At 38.4% G+C, this 15,858-nt stretch overlaps 1 protein-coding gene across 9 annotated transcripts in view; it reads right to left on the reverse strand.

Annotated features, from left to right (window-relative positions):
* Nucleotides 1-6,786: 6,786 nt before the first annotated feature.
* Nucleotides 6,787-15,858, reverse strand: part of SH3GLB1 (SH3 domain containing GRB2 like, endophilin B1) — a 43,969-nt gene continuing 34,897 nt past the window's right edge. For 6 of the 9 annotated variants that reach the window (XM_045367908.3, XM_074002508.1, XM_074002503.1 and 3 more), the window contains 2 exons: nucleotides 12,549-12,777; nucleotides 6,787-11,852 (listed from right to left, as the gene is read on the reverse strand). In XM_045367908.3, the coding sequence (XP_045223843.1) occupies nucleotides 11,745-11,852; nucleotides 12,549-12,777 (337 nt within the window). In that variant the 3' untranslated portion in view covers nucleotides 6,787-11,744. The remainder of the gene's footprint in view (nucleotides 11,853-12,548; nucleotides 12,778-15,858) is intronic. The other 3 variants (XM_074002520.1, XM_074002514.1, XM_074002504.1) reach the window with 1 other exon arrangement.

Raw genomic sequence — 15,858 nt, forward strand, 5'->3', positions numbered from 1 at the left:
CCATATTTTCCTTAGTTCCTCCATTGAACAGTCATATTATCAGCCATTCTCTTTGCTGGTTGTTCAGTGTGTTCATGGTCAGTATCACTGTTGACACAATTCCCCCATCCAAGCCATGCCTTCTGCTACCTACTGCCCTTCTTCTTTTCCCTCCAGGGCATTCTTTTTCCCCAGGCACCATAGATCCTTTAGTCTCAGCAGCCCACCTAGCTCAGCTATCTGGGTGTTGGGGAGCTCAAGTTTGCAGAAAATGGTCTTAAAATTAGCTAGAGTGGGCATCATGCTGGGAGTCAAAGGAAAAGTGGGAATGGGCCATGAAGGGAGGTCTAGAGTGCTGGCTTCCTGTGCCTGACAGTCTTGGGGTAAAGGAATGATGCATTAGTATCAAGAGAAAAAAGAAAAGGGAGATGTAACTCAGGAAATCTATTTTCTCTAGAGACTGAGGAGCCTTGAAATGAGCTCAGCAGATTTACGCTTAATGTCTCTATCTAAACTTTGGTTTTCTCATCTGCAGAGGAAGGACAATCTCTACCTCATAGCATTGTTGCAAGAATGAAATTAGAGAATGTGTAAATCACCCCACACAGTGACTGGCATGTGGTAAATGCCAATGATTGGCATCTATTTTTTAAAATAATGTGCTCTTGTCCTGCCGAATAGGGTATATAAACTCCTCAGTGGAAACTGAGACACTGGCTAGAAAGAAACAATAAAATTATATCACTTTCTTACCTTGATAAAAGAAAGATACGTAGAACATATTCCCTTACAGCTGAATTTCAAAATAAACTTCCAATCCATGGGCTCTTTTCCCTGTTCCTGGAAAAATTATATCCTGAGCATGCTCATGTGCTTACCAAATTACTCATTAATGAATGCTCTACTTATTGCATAGAGTCAGTTAAATGATATTACGTTTTAGTTAAATTTGATAGCTTGGAGTAATTTTGGGGGGGCCTGTCATTACCCTCTTTCATTGTTTCTGCAGGTGAGTCAGCTTTGAGGTGAGAGACAGGTGGCTTCTCTGCTATATGTAAACAAGTGACTCTCAAACATGTGCATCAGAATCACCTGGAGAGCTTATTGAACCACAGGACGGCAGAGTCCACCCCTGACAGATTCTGGGGCCTGCATTTTGAGCAGCTCTGACTTAAACCAACACTGATTTTTCTGCACTTTCAGCTGTGGCAGTGATGGGACTGGCAGCTCCCTGCTTGGCTTGACAACCTTTGTAGGTTTCTTTAGTTGGTTAAGCAGCAGTTTATAGCTACTTTATGTTAAGAGCAATACTTTTTCTGCCCCAAGGAAAGTTACTAACCTGGGAAGAGTGCAGAAAATAATGGGCCATTGACCATATTTAGGCAGCACACTCCAAAAATAGGTGTCTGTGTTCCACACTGATTAAGAGCTTGGGCTTTGGAGTTGGGAAGGCAAGCAATGAGACTTCTTTGCCATTTCTCTAGCTGTGCGGCTCTCTAAATTTTGTTTTCTTGTCTGTAGAATGGGCAAAATATACTTTCTTGACAGGTTTCAAGAAGGTAAAGCACATAAAGTGCTCAATAAGTGTTAGCAACTTTTTCCAAGGGGATGTGAAAGCCCAATGATGCCTAAGACTGTGAGTGCCACTGTTCATATATACTCATTAGAATCCACTAGAACGTCTGAGCACAAAGTTCGTCCTTTTGAGGTCTAAGTCAGCCCAGGTAGAGAGGGATTTCTAAAAAGTTTCTCACAAAGTGTTATTCAGCCTTTTCTAGAAAGTTCAGACTGAAGAGCTTTATACTCTAAAATATAAAGAAAACAACCCCATCAACGAGCTGCCAGTAGAACTGTGCATGCTGTTCAAGTTAATTCACAGTTAATTAAAACATGAACAACTTCGGCTTGTTTAGAACATGGTACAATGCAAGAGCTGGATGGATCTTAGAGATCATCTGGTTCAATCCTTTTATTTTACAGATACAAAAATCTGTGGGGCTGAGAAATTAAGTGAATAATTTGCCTGAAGGTACACAACCACAAATTTAATTTCTACTGGACTTGCTGGGTAAATGCTCTCAGAAAGAATGGCTTATGGACGATTCTAAAACCACAATCATTTCAGTCTTCTGTGACATGTAATTGATTTACATTCAAACAGCCTGGGTAGAAGGTAAATTCATTTAGTTTCCTAGGGTTATTATAAAACAAATTTATCTTGAGGCATTCATCAGGAAGTTACATGAAATGAAGCTGGTCATTTTATTGAGTGTATGATAGAAATTGTTTTATAGTCACACAATGCAATTGGAAGCATATGCTTTGAAAAACTTCGGGTGAATATGATCATGGTGATATTCTATGATGTGGCAATAGTTGTGGCAATAATGGGGCTGGCAGCTCCATTATTGAAGCTTCAATTGTCCCATTTTTCTATGTGTAGAAGCAGACCCTGACTGTTTTCTGAGAAAAATCTTGACCCTTTCTCCAAGTACTGTTTTTTTTTTTTTTTTCTTTTTGCAGAGGCACAGTGACTTTCTATATAGATTTCAGTTACTTTTTGGTGAAAAGAATTTAAACTCATTTTCTACATGATTGGTTAAAGTATAAGGATTTGTACTCCATATTCTTGAGATCTTAGCCTCCAGCCTTCAGCTGCCAAACGTCTATGAAAAGCTTTGTTATGAGAAATATATATGAAACTTTGCCCGAAAAGTGTGTAGTTCATTCATTACTTTAGAAATTCTAATAGTGACAATAATAATAGTTAGAAATTAAGTATTTACTATATGCCAGTTACTGAGTCTAGCCCTTATGTGCTTTATTTCTTTTAATCCTCGCAACTGGTGTTTCACCAACTTTGCATGCATCAAATCACAAGAGGGCTTGTTAAAACACAAATTGCTTTGCCCCATCCTTAGGGTTTCTGATTCAGTAGCTGCCTGAGAGTGCATGTCTAATAAATTTCTAGGTGATGCTGATGCTGCTGGTCTGAGAAGTACTGTTTACTACAAACCCAGGAGGTAAGCATTTTAATCTGTATTTTGCAGATGAAGAAACAGGTTAAGGTTGTATCACTTACTGAACACACAGCTAATAAGATGGTAGAGTTGAGATTTGAAAATTTGCTTCTTTGATTCCAAAGTCTATAGTCAATTTCTGTGCTAGGTGGTTTTGCAATAAAACATTCTGGGCAGAATAGTAATAGTAACATTTTATAGCTTAGGAATAGAGTAGGACTCTATTACTCCTAACACTGGGCTCCAAATATATTAAAGCATATAGATGTCATGAGATGGTACCAATCAATGCCAGAGTGTGGGATAAAGTAACACAGCCCTTAAAAGGGACTTTATCATGAAGGTAGAAATAGGCAGGTGAGCAGCTCCCTGACACCAAGGGGAGCTATGGGACAAAGGGGAGCCTTGGTTCCGGGACTGCAAAGTGTCCAGCAGTGGAATTTATCTTCACCACACAATCTGGTGAGGGCTTTCTCCTGGGAGAATTGGCTCTGTGTATGTAAATTTAAAGAGCCCTTGCCCTTAAGAGAGCTGTGCTTTCTGGGAAGTCTGCAATTGAGCGTTAATAGGGAAGAAATGGCTCTTATGCCACAGAGCTCTGACTTTCTGTTTGAGGCAGCAGCGATCCAAGCACTGTGGGCTATAGGTAGCATTGAAGAAGGGGGCGGGTTGGAAGTCAGCAAGAAGCACGTCTGGGTAACATACTTGTCATCGCGTGGTTGCCTAGGCAGTGGGCCCCTGTTGTATCAGTGAGGAAAACTCTTGACATGTAACTGAGGTAAGATTTTGAATCTTGATGAGCAACCTTATTGCCTCCAGTTAAACTATATGAATTAAAACAGCATTCCATACCCACTTCTGTAGAATGCTCTATCAGATGCCAGTGGTGACCTTCCAATTTTACCAACTAAACCTGATTCACTGGCAGTGACCGCAGAAAGTTTTTGAGGCAATTAGGTTAGGAGTATGAGCTGGGATAGAAGGCCCCTCTTTACTAGCAGCTAGAAAGAAGAGGATTGACTTGTGGATGTGTCTCTGGAGATTCTAAAACATACGCAGGGGAGGGGAATCCTCCACTTGCTGATGATCTGACAGGCCAAGCCTCAGCGACATTGTGTTTCCGGGCGTCAATGTGAGTAATTTTGTGCCTATTTATACTCTCAGTTTGATGAAAACTTCAATGCAGCAGCCACATAAGATTTAATCCATGAATCAGTGCCAGCACTCTGGCCTCTTAACTCTGCTTTGGTGTTGGTGTCTCAGTGCTCTCTTGATGAGTGCTTCTTTATGAGTAGCTGTCTCCTGAGCAACCAGCGTGTTTCTATATGCGAACAGTCAATCTGAAGCCGGATCATACATCCTTCTTTGGTTCTCAGAAATCTGGGTCAGAGTTGTCATTCACAAATATCAATTGAGCAAGATCTTCTATTATACATTTTCTCATGTAAATTTTTTGAAAGAAGGGAGAGGGAGAATGTATAGAAATGGGAAAAAGGCAAGGTGGAAAAGAGGCAAGAAAAGGAGAAAGGAAGGCAATTTAGTCCATTTTACGGAAGACATCTATATAGAAAAGCTCAACAATGGAAATACCCCAATCCAACCTTGAGGTGACTGACCCTAAATCTGAAGTATAGATGTGGCCAGCAAAAGTCCAAGCTGTAACAAATTATTGTTTTGCAAAGTACGAGTCAGTGATGAGCACTGTAGAATTAACCAGAGCCAATGAGGTAATAACCATGATGATAGATTGTGGGGATTACTCTCCAAGCAAAGTAGATATGTGCTTTCTGTAATACTGATGTCCGAAAGAGCCAATGTTTCTTAGGGCAAATACACATAATAGCACCAAATCTGAATCATTGATTTTTTTGTAAACACAACGCTGTAAGCAAGCTATGGGCTTGCCAAAACTCAGCTTTAGGTGTGCTAGGAGTCAGGGGACACAAAATCCTGTTCTGGAACTAAGTTGGCAAGTAATTGTGATCCAAGGCAATGCATGTCATAGTTGTGTGTGTGTATGCAATTCTGCCTGCAGAATCCAGAATCTCTTCATAGAGGAATGAGTGTTTGAGTTTATTCTTGACAAATGAGGATCTTCAGGTGAAGCTGAACACAATAAACTATATAGAAAAGGCAAGCAGGTGTCAAAATGCCTGGTTGTCGGGAACTGCCTACTACAGGTCAAGCTTCAGAGAACTTTACTAGAACATGAGACTAAGCAGAAACATGTGTCCCAAACCCTGGTGCATCAGACTCTGAAAAGTTGTTTATAATGGTAGTCCATCTCTTGTCACCTCCAATTAGTTGTTCATCTTGTTTCGTAAGCCTGAAGCCTCCTGTATAGCCTTCCTTACTGACAACCCCCTTAAGTTATCTTACTACTAATTCTTTATTGGTTGAGTAGTTTGAGTTATAATCAACAAACAGATGTTAATTTAAATGTATTATGGTTCATCCAAGTATTAAAATGGGTTGGTCCCTGGGGTTTTGCAATGATTACTGCAGTTCAACCCTGGTCCATCTATCTTTTTGAATACTGCTAAGCAACTTTTATAATTCAGATACTTCTTTAAATAAATTTCCCTCACTATAGATGAATCAATTCTGTGATCTCCAGTCCTGGAGATGCGACTGAGACTTAGCTAATTAACAATACCGTTACTGAGCTGAGTCGCCTGTCCTGTGTCAGGCTCCCACGTAGAGGTACAGCCCCCGGAAGCACTAAGATCAGCTGTGGGCCAAGGGTGGGGGAGTATCAGAAGGGGCAGTTTGGCAAGGCTCACCACTTGAAAAGACTGATTACCACTTTCGTATACTGTTGTTAAGCATGGTAATGTTGAAATCTTCTGCTATACATCTTGTCTGAGAGTTTTATCGGTTAGATTACTTGAATACCTGACTGGAAAAAATGAGCCGGATTCCTAAGAATGAGGATTGTGTAGGTATAAGGACATACAAGACAATGCCCATTCACTGTGACAGCTTTCAAGGAAGATTTTCTTTGGCAATGGCAGTGATATTTACTCCAGAGGTTGACAATAGCAACTGCTCTAACATACTTATCTATAAATCCTAGTAAGCTATATTATCATCCACTAGGTGCCAGCCACGAGTGGTTAATCCTTTCAATGCTACAAGGTAGGTTTATATTATCCTCATTCTAGAGATGAGTAAGCAGGCTCAAAGTGGGAGAGGTTTAATGACTCACAAAAGGCCAGGCAAACAAGTGGGAGAGCCACTGTTCTGCCTACCTTCCAAAATCCTACTTTCCCCACTAGGGCTACATTCCCTAAATCCATAAACAGTAAACCTGCATTAAAGATACTTCAAGATTCAAGTCTACTTAAGATTATTCTTCTACTGTCTCTGCAAGCATCAGAAAGGTAATAATGCTTCCAGGAGACTGAATAAAAGCAAGAGGCAACTAGTACTACAGACATTTCCAAAGTAACACAAAATATATGATAAAGAGAGAAGAACAGTAAATATCATAATTTAAGAAAAATTTAAGACTGGTCTTTTAATTTTGCAGGATCTTTTAATCTCCCTCTTACCCTTTATTTTTAAACCAAAGACTCCAAGAACATTCTAGTTGGAAGCCCTCCAAAAGAAACCGTATTCTCTCATATACTGCTGATAAAAGTATAAATTGCTTAAAGTTTTCTAGGGGGCAACATGGCAGTAACAAAAGCTTTTAAAAACTGGCATACCCTCTTCACTAGCAATTCCACTTCAAAGTATTTATCTTCAGAAAATATGAACACATATGAGATTTATCAAGACAATGTTCTTTAAAGCACTTTATTAATGAAAGTTGGAAACCTAAAAATTCAACAGTAGTTTAATAAAATGTGGCACATACGATGGAATATCATGCAGCCATTAAGAGATGTAGAAATATACTTGATACAGCAAGACAGTCATGGTATTGTTGAGTGAAAAAAAGTTACAAAACAGTATGTACACTTTGATCCCATTAAAAAAATCTATAAATGCACAGAAAAGTCTGGAAGGCCATATACTTAAATAACAGTGGTTCTCCCTGGATGATGGAATTTTCAGTGATTTTTCTTTCTCACCAAATCTTTCTTCTTTTTGCCAACATGGCTATGACTTGTATTATAAAAAAGCATTAACAATTCTTTAAAAAGTGTCCTTTGAAGTAAGAACGAGAGCAGAACTTAGCAATCTAAGAGGCACAGGGATGTACACGTGGTTTCTGATACTGTTTTAACGGTTTGTTAAGGTGTTTTGATGTTAGTCACCAATTAAAAGGCACTGTGTTAAGTGAAAACGTGGACGGTGGTAGTGCTTAGATTAAGCAATCCATTCCTAGAAACCTTCCACAGCAAACAAGTACTGGCATTCTAAGCAATACTTCCCACTGTGTATATCCTTATACCTTCATACCCACTTGTAATATAGCCCAGAAGTTTCCCCTACATGGACAGGACAATGTTGTTGGTAACGGTTACAGAAGGCAGAGCGGATTTTTCAAGTGATGTCAGAGAATAGGCCTAAAGGTGAAATGCATGTTCTCTTAGTTCTATTGCAGTGGTTCTCAAGCTTTAGAGTGCAACAGTATTACTCAAATAGCTTTTACAACAGATTGCTGGGCTCCACTCTCAGAGTTTGATTCAGTAGGTCTCTGAAAAGGCTTAAAAATTTGCATTTTTCTTTCATTCAACAAATATTTATTGAGTTCATACTATGTCCTAGGTCTTGTGCTAAGAGTTGGGAATGTAACTGGCATAAAAAGAATTATAGTTTTTATCTCAGGGAACCTACATTCCAGAGTGATAGATATACACTAAAAAATAAATTATAAAAATAACTATAATTACAATGACTACTGCTAGAACACAATTAAGATTAGAAGACTCAGTTTTTGTCTTAAAATATTTAAAAAGCTGTCACATGGAAGACTAATTCTATGAGCCCTTGAAAACAAAAAAGTACAAATGAAGGTAGAAAGTTCTTGAAAATAATAATTAGCATTTTAAACAAGTCTCCAGGAGATGCCAATAGTGCCGGTCTGGGGTCTCGCACTTTGCAAATCACTGCTCTATTGAGTAGACTTTTTTTCTTTTTAGTTTTTCCTTGAGACAGAGTCTTACTCTATCGCCCAGGTTGGAGTACAGTGGCACAATCTTGGCTCACTGCAGCCTCTGCCTCTGGGGTTCGAATGATTCTCCTGCTTCAGCCTCCCGAGTAGCTGGAATTACAGGTGCATGCCACCACGCCTGGCTAATTTTTGTATTTTTAGTAGAGACAGGATTTCCCCATGTTGGCCAGGCTGGTCTCGAACTCCTGACCTCAGGTGATCCACTCGCCTCAGCCTCCAAAGTGCTGGGATTACAGGCATGAACCACTGCACCCAGCCCTGAGTAGACTTTCTAATGAGCATAATATGGGAGAAAAGGCATGGGTGGTTGTGGAACTCCCTCTCCAGCATTTGAGACTCACATGAGGTAAAAGCCACTTCATCTTATCCAGAGGTCCTGAGGTAAAGTTGGCTAGAGGCTAAGCTATGAAGCTCTCTCTCCATTACGGCACCTCATCGAGGCTTAAAGTGCTATATAGTAGGGCAATATTTCAAAATTTCAGGTGTTTGGGATATAGGGAAGGAATTTTTCCAGAATTCTGTCAGCATGGAGGTGAGTGGGGCCTCTATCGGTAAACAAGTCTGTGGGTTTTTGCCTTGCCCTCCATTGTCTTCTCTACTCCACAATTTACCACAGAAATGTTTTCCCAACACTAGCTTCCCAGTCTCACTTTGTTCTTTGTTCAGGGGGAGGATACCAAGAGACTACGAAGATGGCTCTACCCCACTGGTGATCCTGGCCTCAGGATTTATTTCCCATGTGACGCAGAGTGAGGAGGCACATTCCCATTTTTGAGACCCGATTTCTTGTAACATGAACTTTTCTGATTAGCACCATAAAAAGTTTTAACACCATGACCTTTTAGGTTAGATTACTTTGAGGAAAAAGGTAGACACAATCCAATCTTTTTTTTCCATTTGTAGAAGAGCCTACAATTATTTTAGTTTTTCATTCATATGTGCATGCTTTACATGTCACTATACTTTTAGATTAAGCCCAGTGGCACAGAACTTAAACAATTCTGAATTGCACCATGAATTAATAGGCTTTCCAAGCTTTTTCTTCCACGCCTAAGAAACTTCACAGGCCTTTACTTGAGTAAAAACTAAACTTGACGTTAAGCCAAAACCAAAATAAAACCCAAACAACCAAACCCCATTAAAATAAAAAGCAATAAACCTAAGAACAAGCACATATATTGTGGTAGTTCTGTGGTAGACAAATGTACCAGAAGCCTTTGAAGCTTAACATTATTGAGGGCTTCTGTACATTACTGGGTAATTAAAATCAACTTTCACTTGATGCAAAGCTGAAAGTTCTGAAAAATGATTTATACTGACTGTGGGAAGGTTAAACTTGGGGTCTGATTTAAAGAGGGTGGAGGATAGGACTGAGAAAGAGTAAACAGAGCCCAGATGTAAAAGAGGTATCTCCGGTACACAGCGATATGCAAGACCTATAGACTTGGTAGGTCAGAGTGCCACAGCGGCTAAGAAGGGGAAACTGGTATTTACAGGATGTGTTTACTATGTGCCAAGACTTTCCCTAAAAAGCACCTGAAATACAAGATAACATTTGCTATTTAATCTTCACAACCACTCTAGGGTGTCATAATTATTGTCCTCATTTTACTGGTAAGGAAAAGGCAGTTACACATCTGAGTTGAAGCTTAAAAAGCACAGTATGTGAGGAAGACTGGATTTGAACCCAGGACCATTTCACTCCATTGCCGATATTCTTTCCCCTGTATTACTATATTTCCCATAAACCTAATTTACAGTTGCTGTTTAAGTCAACCTGAAGTTTTGGTATGATCTTTCAAAGCCTAAATCTGGACTTATAGAACATAATAGATGGTACTCTAGGCTGCAGAACTTCCTTTCTCAAGGGAGAGAAAATTTCATTTACTTGGTTTTATAGAAAACTGACCAGCTTGAGCAGCTTTTGAGGGTTTAAGAATATGGCAATTCAGAGTGAGTCAAAACATCTTGTACAACTATAACACTGCTGCAGAAGAATTTGTCTCATGACACAGAAATAAAAGGGTAACAACTACTTTTAAAGTTGAGACTGTGAGTTAAATTGTCAACATGTTTACCAAGCTCTTATTAGGAGCTCTTAACACAAAATTTTAAAATGGTGTTTAAGTGTTCATTTTTTTTAAAGTACCAAAAAGTATCATTTTAATAGCTTAACATTCCCTCAATAAACGAACTATACTTCTGTACTTCATGCTTAAGTTAGAGTAAATTACTTTAGTTGACAGAATGTGCTATGCTGTCTTGGTTACACATCTCTTTATCTGGACCAGTTCTTCCCCAAACCATCTCCCACTCCCAAAATTGGAGTTATGTGACTCCCAAATACAGTACCCTGTATCTTCCCCATCACAACACTAATCCTATTATAGGACAATTGCTTGTTTAAGTTTCTGTATCCTTTAATGGTCTTTAAGCTCTGCGGGGGCAAGAATTGTGTGCATATTGTTCAGGATAATATCCCCAGTTGACCAGCACAGTATCTGGCCCTCAACAAATGTTTGTTGAATGAATGAATGAGAACAGAAATCTTACCATGGAAAAAATCTGCCAATTTGCTGATTTATAGCAATGGCCCAAACAGCAATTTTCTAGCTTCCAATGTGTCACTAATAATTTCATTAGTATGTGTTTCATAACCAGAGATCCTCATCAAGATAGCCTGTGTTCATTAATAAGTTTTCAATGTTTTAATAGTAAGCTCGGAGTGACCCAAAATTTATTTTGTTCGTATACAATTTATAATGTAGTTGCATCATTCCATATTTTTATACAAATTTGTTGTTCAATAAGAACAAATTCTCTTTACTGTACCACAGTATGTTATTAATGGATCCAATCCCGATTATGCATTAAATTGTGCCAATTGAATAATCTTAAAAACTTTGTTTAATGAAGTAAATTTGTCCTAGACTTTCTAGAACCTTAACAACAAATTTATCTGAGAAATATGGTATTGCTTTTCAAGAACTAGTTGTTCTTAAATTTAAAAGAAACCATTCTGTAGTGTTCAAAAAACCAAACAACTCTCAAAATAACCCATCAAAACATAGTATTGATTATTTGATTTCTGCTGGAAAACCAGGTAAACATAGTATAACTGCGTTTTTGTCTATGAAAGTATTCAGAAAATTCTACTTTTCACAAAAGAGGTTTATATCCTACAGCTCTTTTTAAGACCGAAAGTTTAAAATAAATTCTAATTTTATTCTTTGGCTATTAATTATACCTAATAAATGAGTCACTGATATCAATTCACAATAGATTTATTTTACATAAAAGAAAAAGCTTGCTGTTAATGAAAAATCCAGTAGAAAACAGTTCTGCTTTAAGTTGAGGCTCAAAAGTAGAAGCTGCTTATTAGTGAAACCTCAATAAAAAGAGAATTTTGTAAGAAAACATTCTTGGCATGAAAGCTCTAACATGAATTCTGTAATGAAATATTTACCATGCAACTTTATCGGCAGAAAGGCCGGTTTCTGATGGCTGCTATTTTCAGTCTCTTAACACATTAACATGGAAGATACTTAACCTGCTTTATTTAGAGTTAATTGTATATAAATACAATGTCATGATGGGTAACCTTTCCATAGTCCACCTATTTAATTGAGCAGTTCTAAGTAGGTAATTGGCACCTTGCCCTTCTGGTTTCCCCTTTCCCCCATCAGCCAGTCTGAATCCATTCCAACAACACTGAACACAGTGATCACCTGCAAAATAAAATACTTCCAGTCATTAACTACATTAAAAAATAAACATGTAGAAAAACAATCAGATTTGTATTTAATCTGTTTAAATTATTCACCAAAAGGACTTTAAACATTATCATCAATTGTGCTGAAAAACAAAGGATTTACTTCTTGTTACTATTTTTTTTGAGGCAGGGTCTCATTCTGTTGCCCAGGCTGTAGTGCAGTAGCATGATCATGGCTCACTGCAGCCTTGACCTCCCGTGTTCAAACGATCCTCCCACCTTAGCCTCCTGAGTAGCTGGGACTACAGGCGCACACCACCATGCCCAGCTAATTTTTCATATTTTTTATAGAGATGAGGTGTCGCTATGTTGCCCAGGCTGGTCTCGAACTCCTGGCCTCAAGTGATCACCCTGCCTTGGCCTTCCAAAAGTGCTGAGATTACAGGTGTAAGCCACCATGTCTGGCCTAGATAAAGGATTTTATTGGAGGGAGTTTTATACATCTTCAAGTTATTTGGCAGTTAAAAGTTTTAAATATTTCTATGATATTCTATTACATTAAAGAATATTAATTAAAATTTTATGTTAATATAACTATCTGTAATCTATGAAACTGTTTCCAAATAACTAATGAGGAATTTGCATTTTGTTATAATATTAGAAGGTATGTCAATTCCTGATATATTTTCCTTCTCATACCCACAATACTCACCTCATCTGCCAGAAGTGATAATTCAGTACTGTTTGCTGCATCATAATCATAGAGAACCCTGGCCTTTCTGCTGCCACTACACTCCTTAAGGTCACTGAGGTTGGAAGGAGAGGTGATTACTAGGCCACTTGTTGAAGCCATGGCGGAAGAACCAATCGCATTTGGTAAAACTGATGGTACAGGTGCCACAGAAGTCTGATTGTTGTTACTAAGATAATTGGATGGAAAACTGTTGAAAAGAAAACAGTGAATTATCTATTTCCAAGTGACTAAAGTTCCTTAATACCACCACTTGGTGGCGCTGTTTACTTTCTACCAAACTTCACATTGGAAAAGATTTACAGATACTACTACAATGACAGAGTGTATCTATCTTCCTTTTCCCTCTTGGGCCAATTATACTAGAGACAACTCAGGTGGTATTCAAATATAAATCCTTGAAAGTTTGTTTCAAAACTGTCCTTGTAATATTAACTTAAAATTAATGGCTGTATTTTTTTCCCCAGGAAAAATAGATGGTTTATTATGGTTTATTTTGAAAGCACTGCCCAAAAGCTTCCATTAGAATGTTTTCTTAATTTTTTCTTTATGAATTATTAAATAAAAATATTGATGAAAAACTACTTAAATATTAGATACTACAAATATGAGGCTTTTTCAACTTAATTCTTTGAGAAATATTTGAATAACTAAACCCTTTTTTCATAAACTGGTCCATTCATATTTTCCTATTCAAATAAAATATTTGTCATTTATATGTAAATATTATTTATTTGTATCTACATGTTCAGCATGACTATGAGAAGCAGAAGACATAACGATGAAATGATACTATTCCCTTAAGGACGTACACACAGTGAGAAGGTAGACATTCAAATAATATGACTGCTAATTATCTCAATGAAATCGAAGACTCAATGGTAGAATAGGACACATTTTACAAGTTCATTTCTGTTTTTTAGAAAAATTTTTATTAGAAATCAGTGATTTTTGTGATTAATGTGCTCATAAATAATTTGAAGATAATTAGAATTTTCAGTTTATTTTAAGGCTAGTTTCCCCAATAATACTAAATAGAAAACAGTAGAAAATAGCTGGTCTGACATCATTCTAATTCAACCATTTCTAATCTAAAAAATTATCTACGAAAATTCGTTGTTAAGTTTTAATCAATTCATTAAACTAGAAAAGTCCCCTTTTTCTCTTCATGACCACTATACCATCTGGAAATCATTTCAGGCATCAGTAAAATTCCCTGTATCCTTAACCTCTTCTCTAAACCTTCCCTTCATCCTCCTGTGCTAGTGTTTATCTCCCATACTCCTCTTTTATCACTGAACCTAGAGGTCAATGGAGGAGTCTTATGTTCTTCATCACTGTTATTTAGACTCTTTTCTGTAAACAATTCTGGCCAATCCTTCAACTTCATGTTATTCGACTATACTACATTATCTTTCCCTCCCACAGTATCATATTTTATCATATTATCATATTTTATCATATTATCTTTCCTTCCCACATTATATTTTCTCCATCTATTGTATCATTCCCATCACTTATAGAGATACCCAGTATCTCTTGTTGTAATCACCTAAAGATGCCTCATTCCCCTACTTTCATTTCTAGAAGATTTTAGCACCTGGCTCACTTGACATTGTATCTTAATTCTTGGTGACTTTAGTATCCATATGGACAGTTCTTCCAACACTTTAGCCTCTTAGATCCTCGAACTCTTCTGTTGACTTTATACCTGATCTTAGTTCAGCCACCCATTCCCACAGTCACATCTAGATCTTACCAATTCCAGTAACCACAACCCTTCCAATAATAATAGTTTCTACTATCCCATTCTTTGACCATCCCCTTTTTCTTTCAAGTGCTCTCACATCAACAAGCCTACCAGGGTCTATGATCCTACCAACACCTTCATGTCCATATTATAATAACCCCTTACATATGCTCTCATTTCTTATGCCTCTCACTTCATTGTACTCATTTGGTAAAAACCTATTTACCTGCTCGGTATCCATGCATCTACTTTAACAGGAGAAACACAGAAAAGCTTTGTTTTACATTCAATTTATGATTAGGAACCTCAAGTGCATCCACATGCCACCAGGCAATGATAACATTTCTCTAGTCCATTCATTTTCACTTTCCATTCCCCTGATGACTATTTCATACCCTCTTGCCCATCCTCAAAATTTCACCAGTTCTCCCCATAACCATTACACTCAGCTGATGAGTTTGCTTCCTTTTTTTCCCCAGACGGAGTCTCGCTCTGTTGCCCAGGCTGGAGTGCAGTGGCACAATCTCGGCTCACTGCAACCTCTGTGTCTCAGGTTCAAGCGATTCTCCTGCCTCAGCCTCCTGAGTAGCTGGGATTACAGGCGCCCACCACCATGCCCAGCTAATTTTTGTATCTTTAGTAGAGACGGGGTTTTACCATGTTGGTCAGGCTGGTCTTGAACCCCTGACCTCATGATCCACCTGCCTTGGTCACCCAAAGTGTTGGGATTACAGGCGTGAGCCACAAAAGAACAATCAGGAACTCTTTTTTTTTTGATACAGGAGTTCACTCCTTTTGCCCAGGTGTAGCGCGGTGGTGCAATCTCGGCTCACTGCAACCTCTGCCTCCCGGGCTTAAGCAAAGAATTCTCTTGCCTCAGCTTCTTGAGTAGCTGGGACTACAGGCATGCACCTCCACACCGAGTTAATTTTTGTATTTTTTGTAGAGACAGGGTTTTGCCATATTGCCCAGGCTGATCTCAAACTCCTGAGCTCAAGAGATCCGCCCACCTTGACCTCCCAAAGTGCTGGGATTACAGGCATGAGCCACTGTGCCCGGCCAGGAAACTCTTTAATGAGCTGTCTATGCTCCTGATGTTAATTCCTCCACATGTGCACAAAATCTCATTCCTTTTTGCCTATCTAGGATATCACTCTACCAATTCTTCCCTTTCCCCTCCCACATTATCATATTTTCTCCATCTACTGTATCATTCCCATCAGCTTACAAACATGTCCTTATTTCTTCTATCTTAAAAAACAAGCAAAAAATTGCTAGACACCCCTTTCTCCTCTGGCTACTGCCTCATTCCTCTGTTCCTCTTTACACCAAAACTTCTTGAAAGATCTACCTAAACTTACAGTCACAATTCCTCTCCTCCCAGTCTCTTACATTACAAACATTACTTTGTGCCTACTGTTTCACCAAAACCACTCGTCAAGGTTAGCAATGACGTTAATGTTCCTAAATCCAATGGTCAATTCCCAGTCCTCCTCTCACTTGACCTATGCAGTGACCGTT

This window comes from Macaca fascicularis, chromosome 1, assembly GCF_037993035.2.
Source record: "Macaca fascicularis isolate 582-1 chromosome 1, T2T-MFA8v1.1".
NCBI classification, from domain to species: domain Eukaryota; kingdom Metazoa; phylum Chordata; class Mammalia; order Primates; family Cercopithecidae; genus Macaca; species Macaca fascicularis.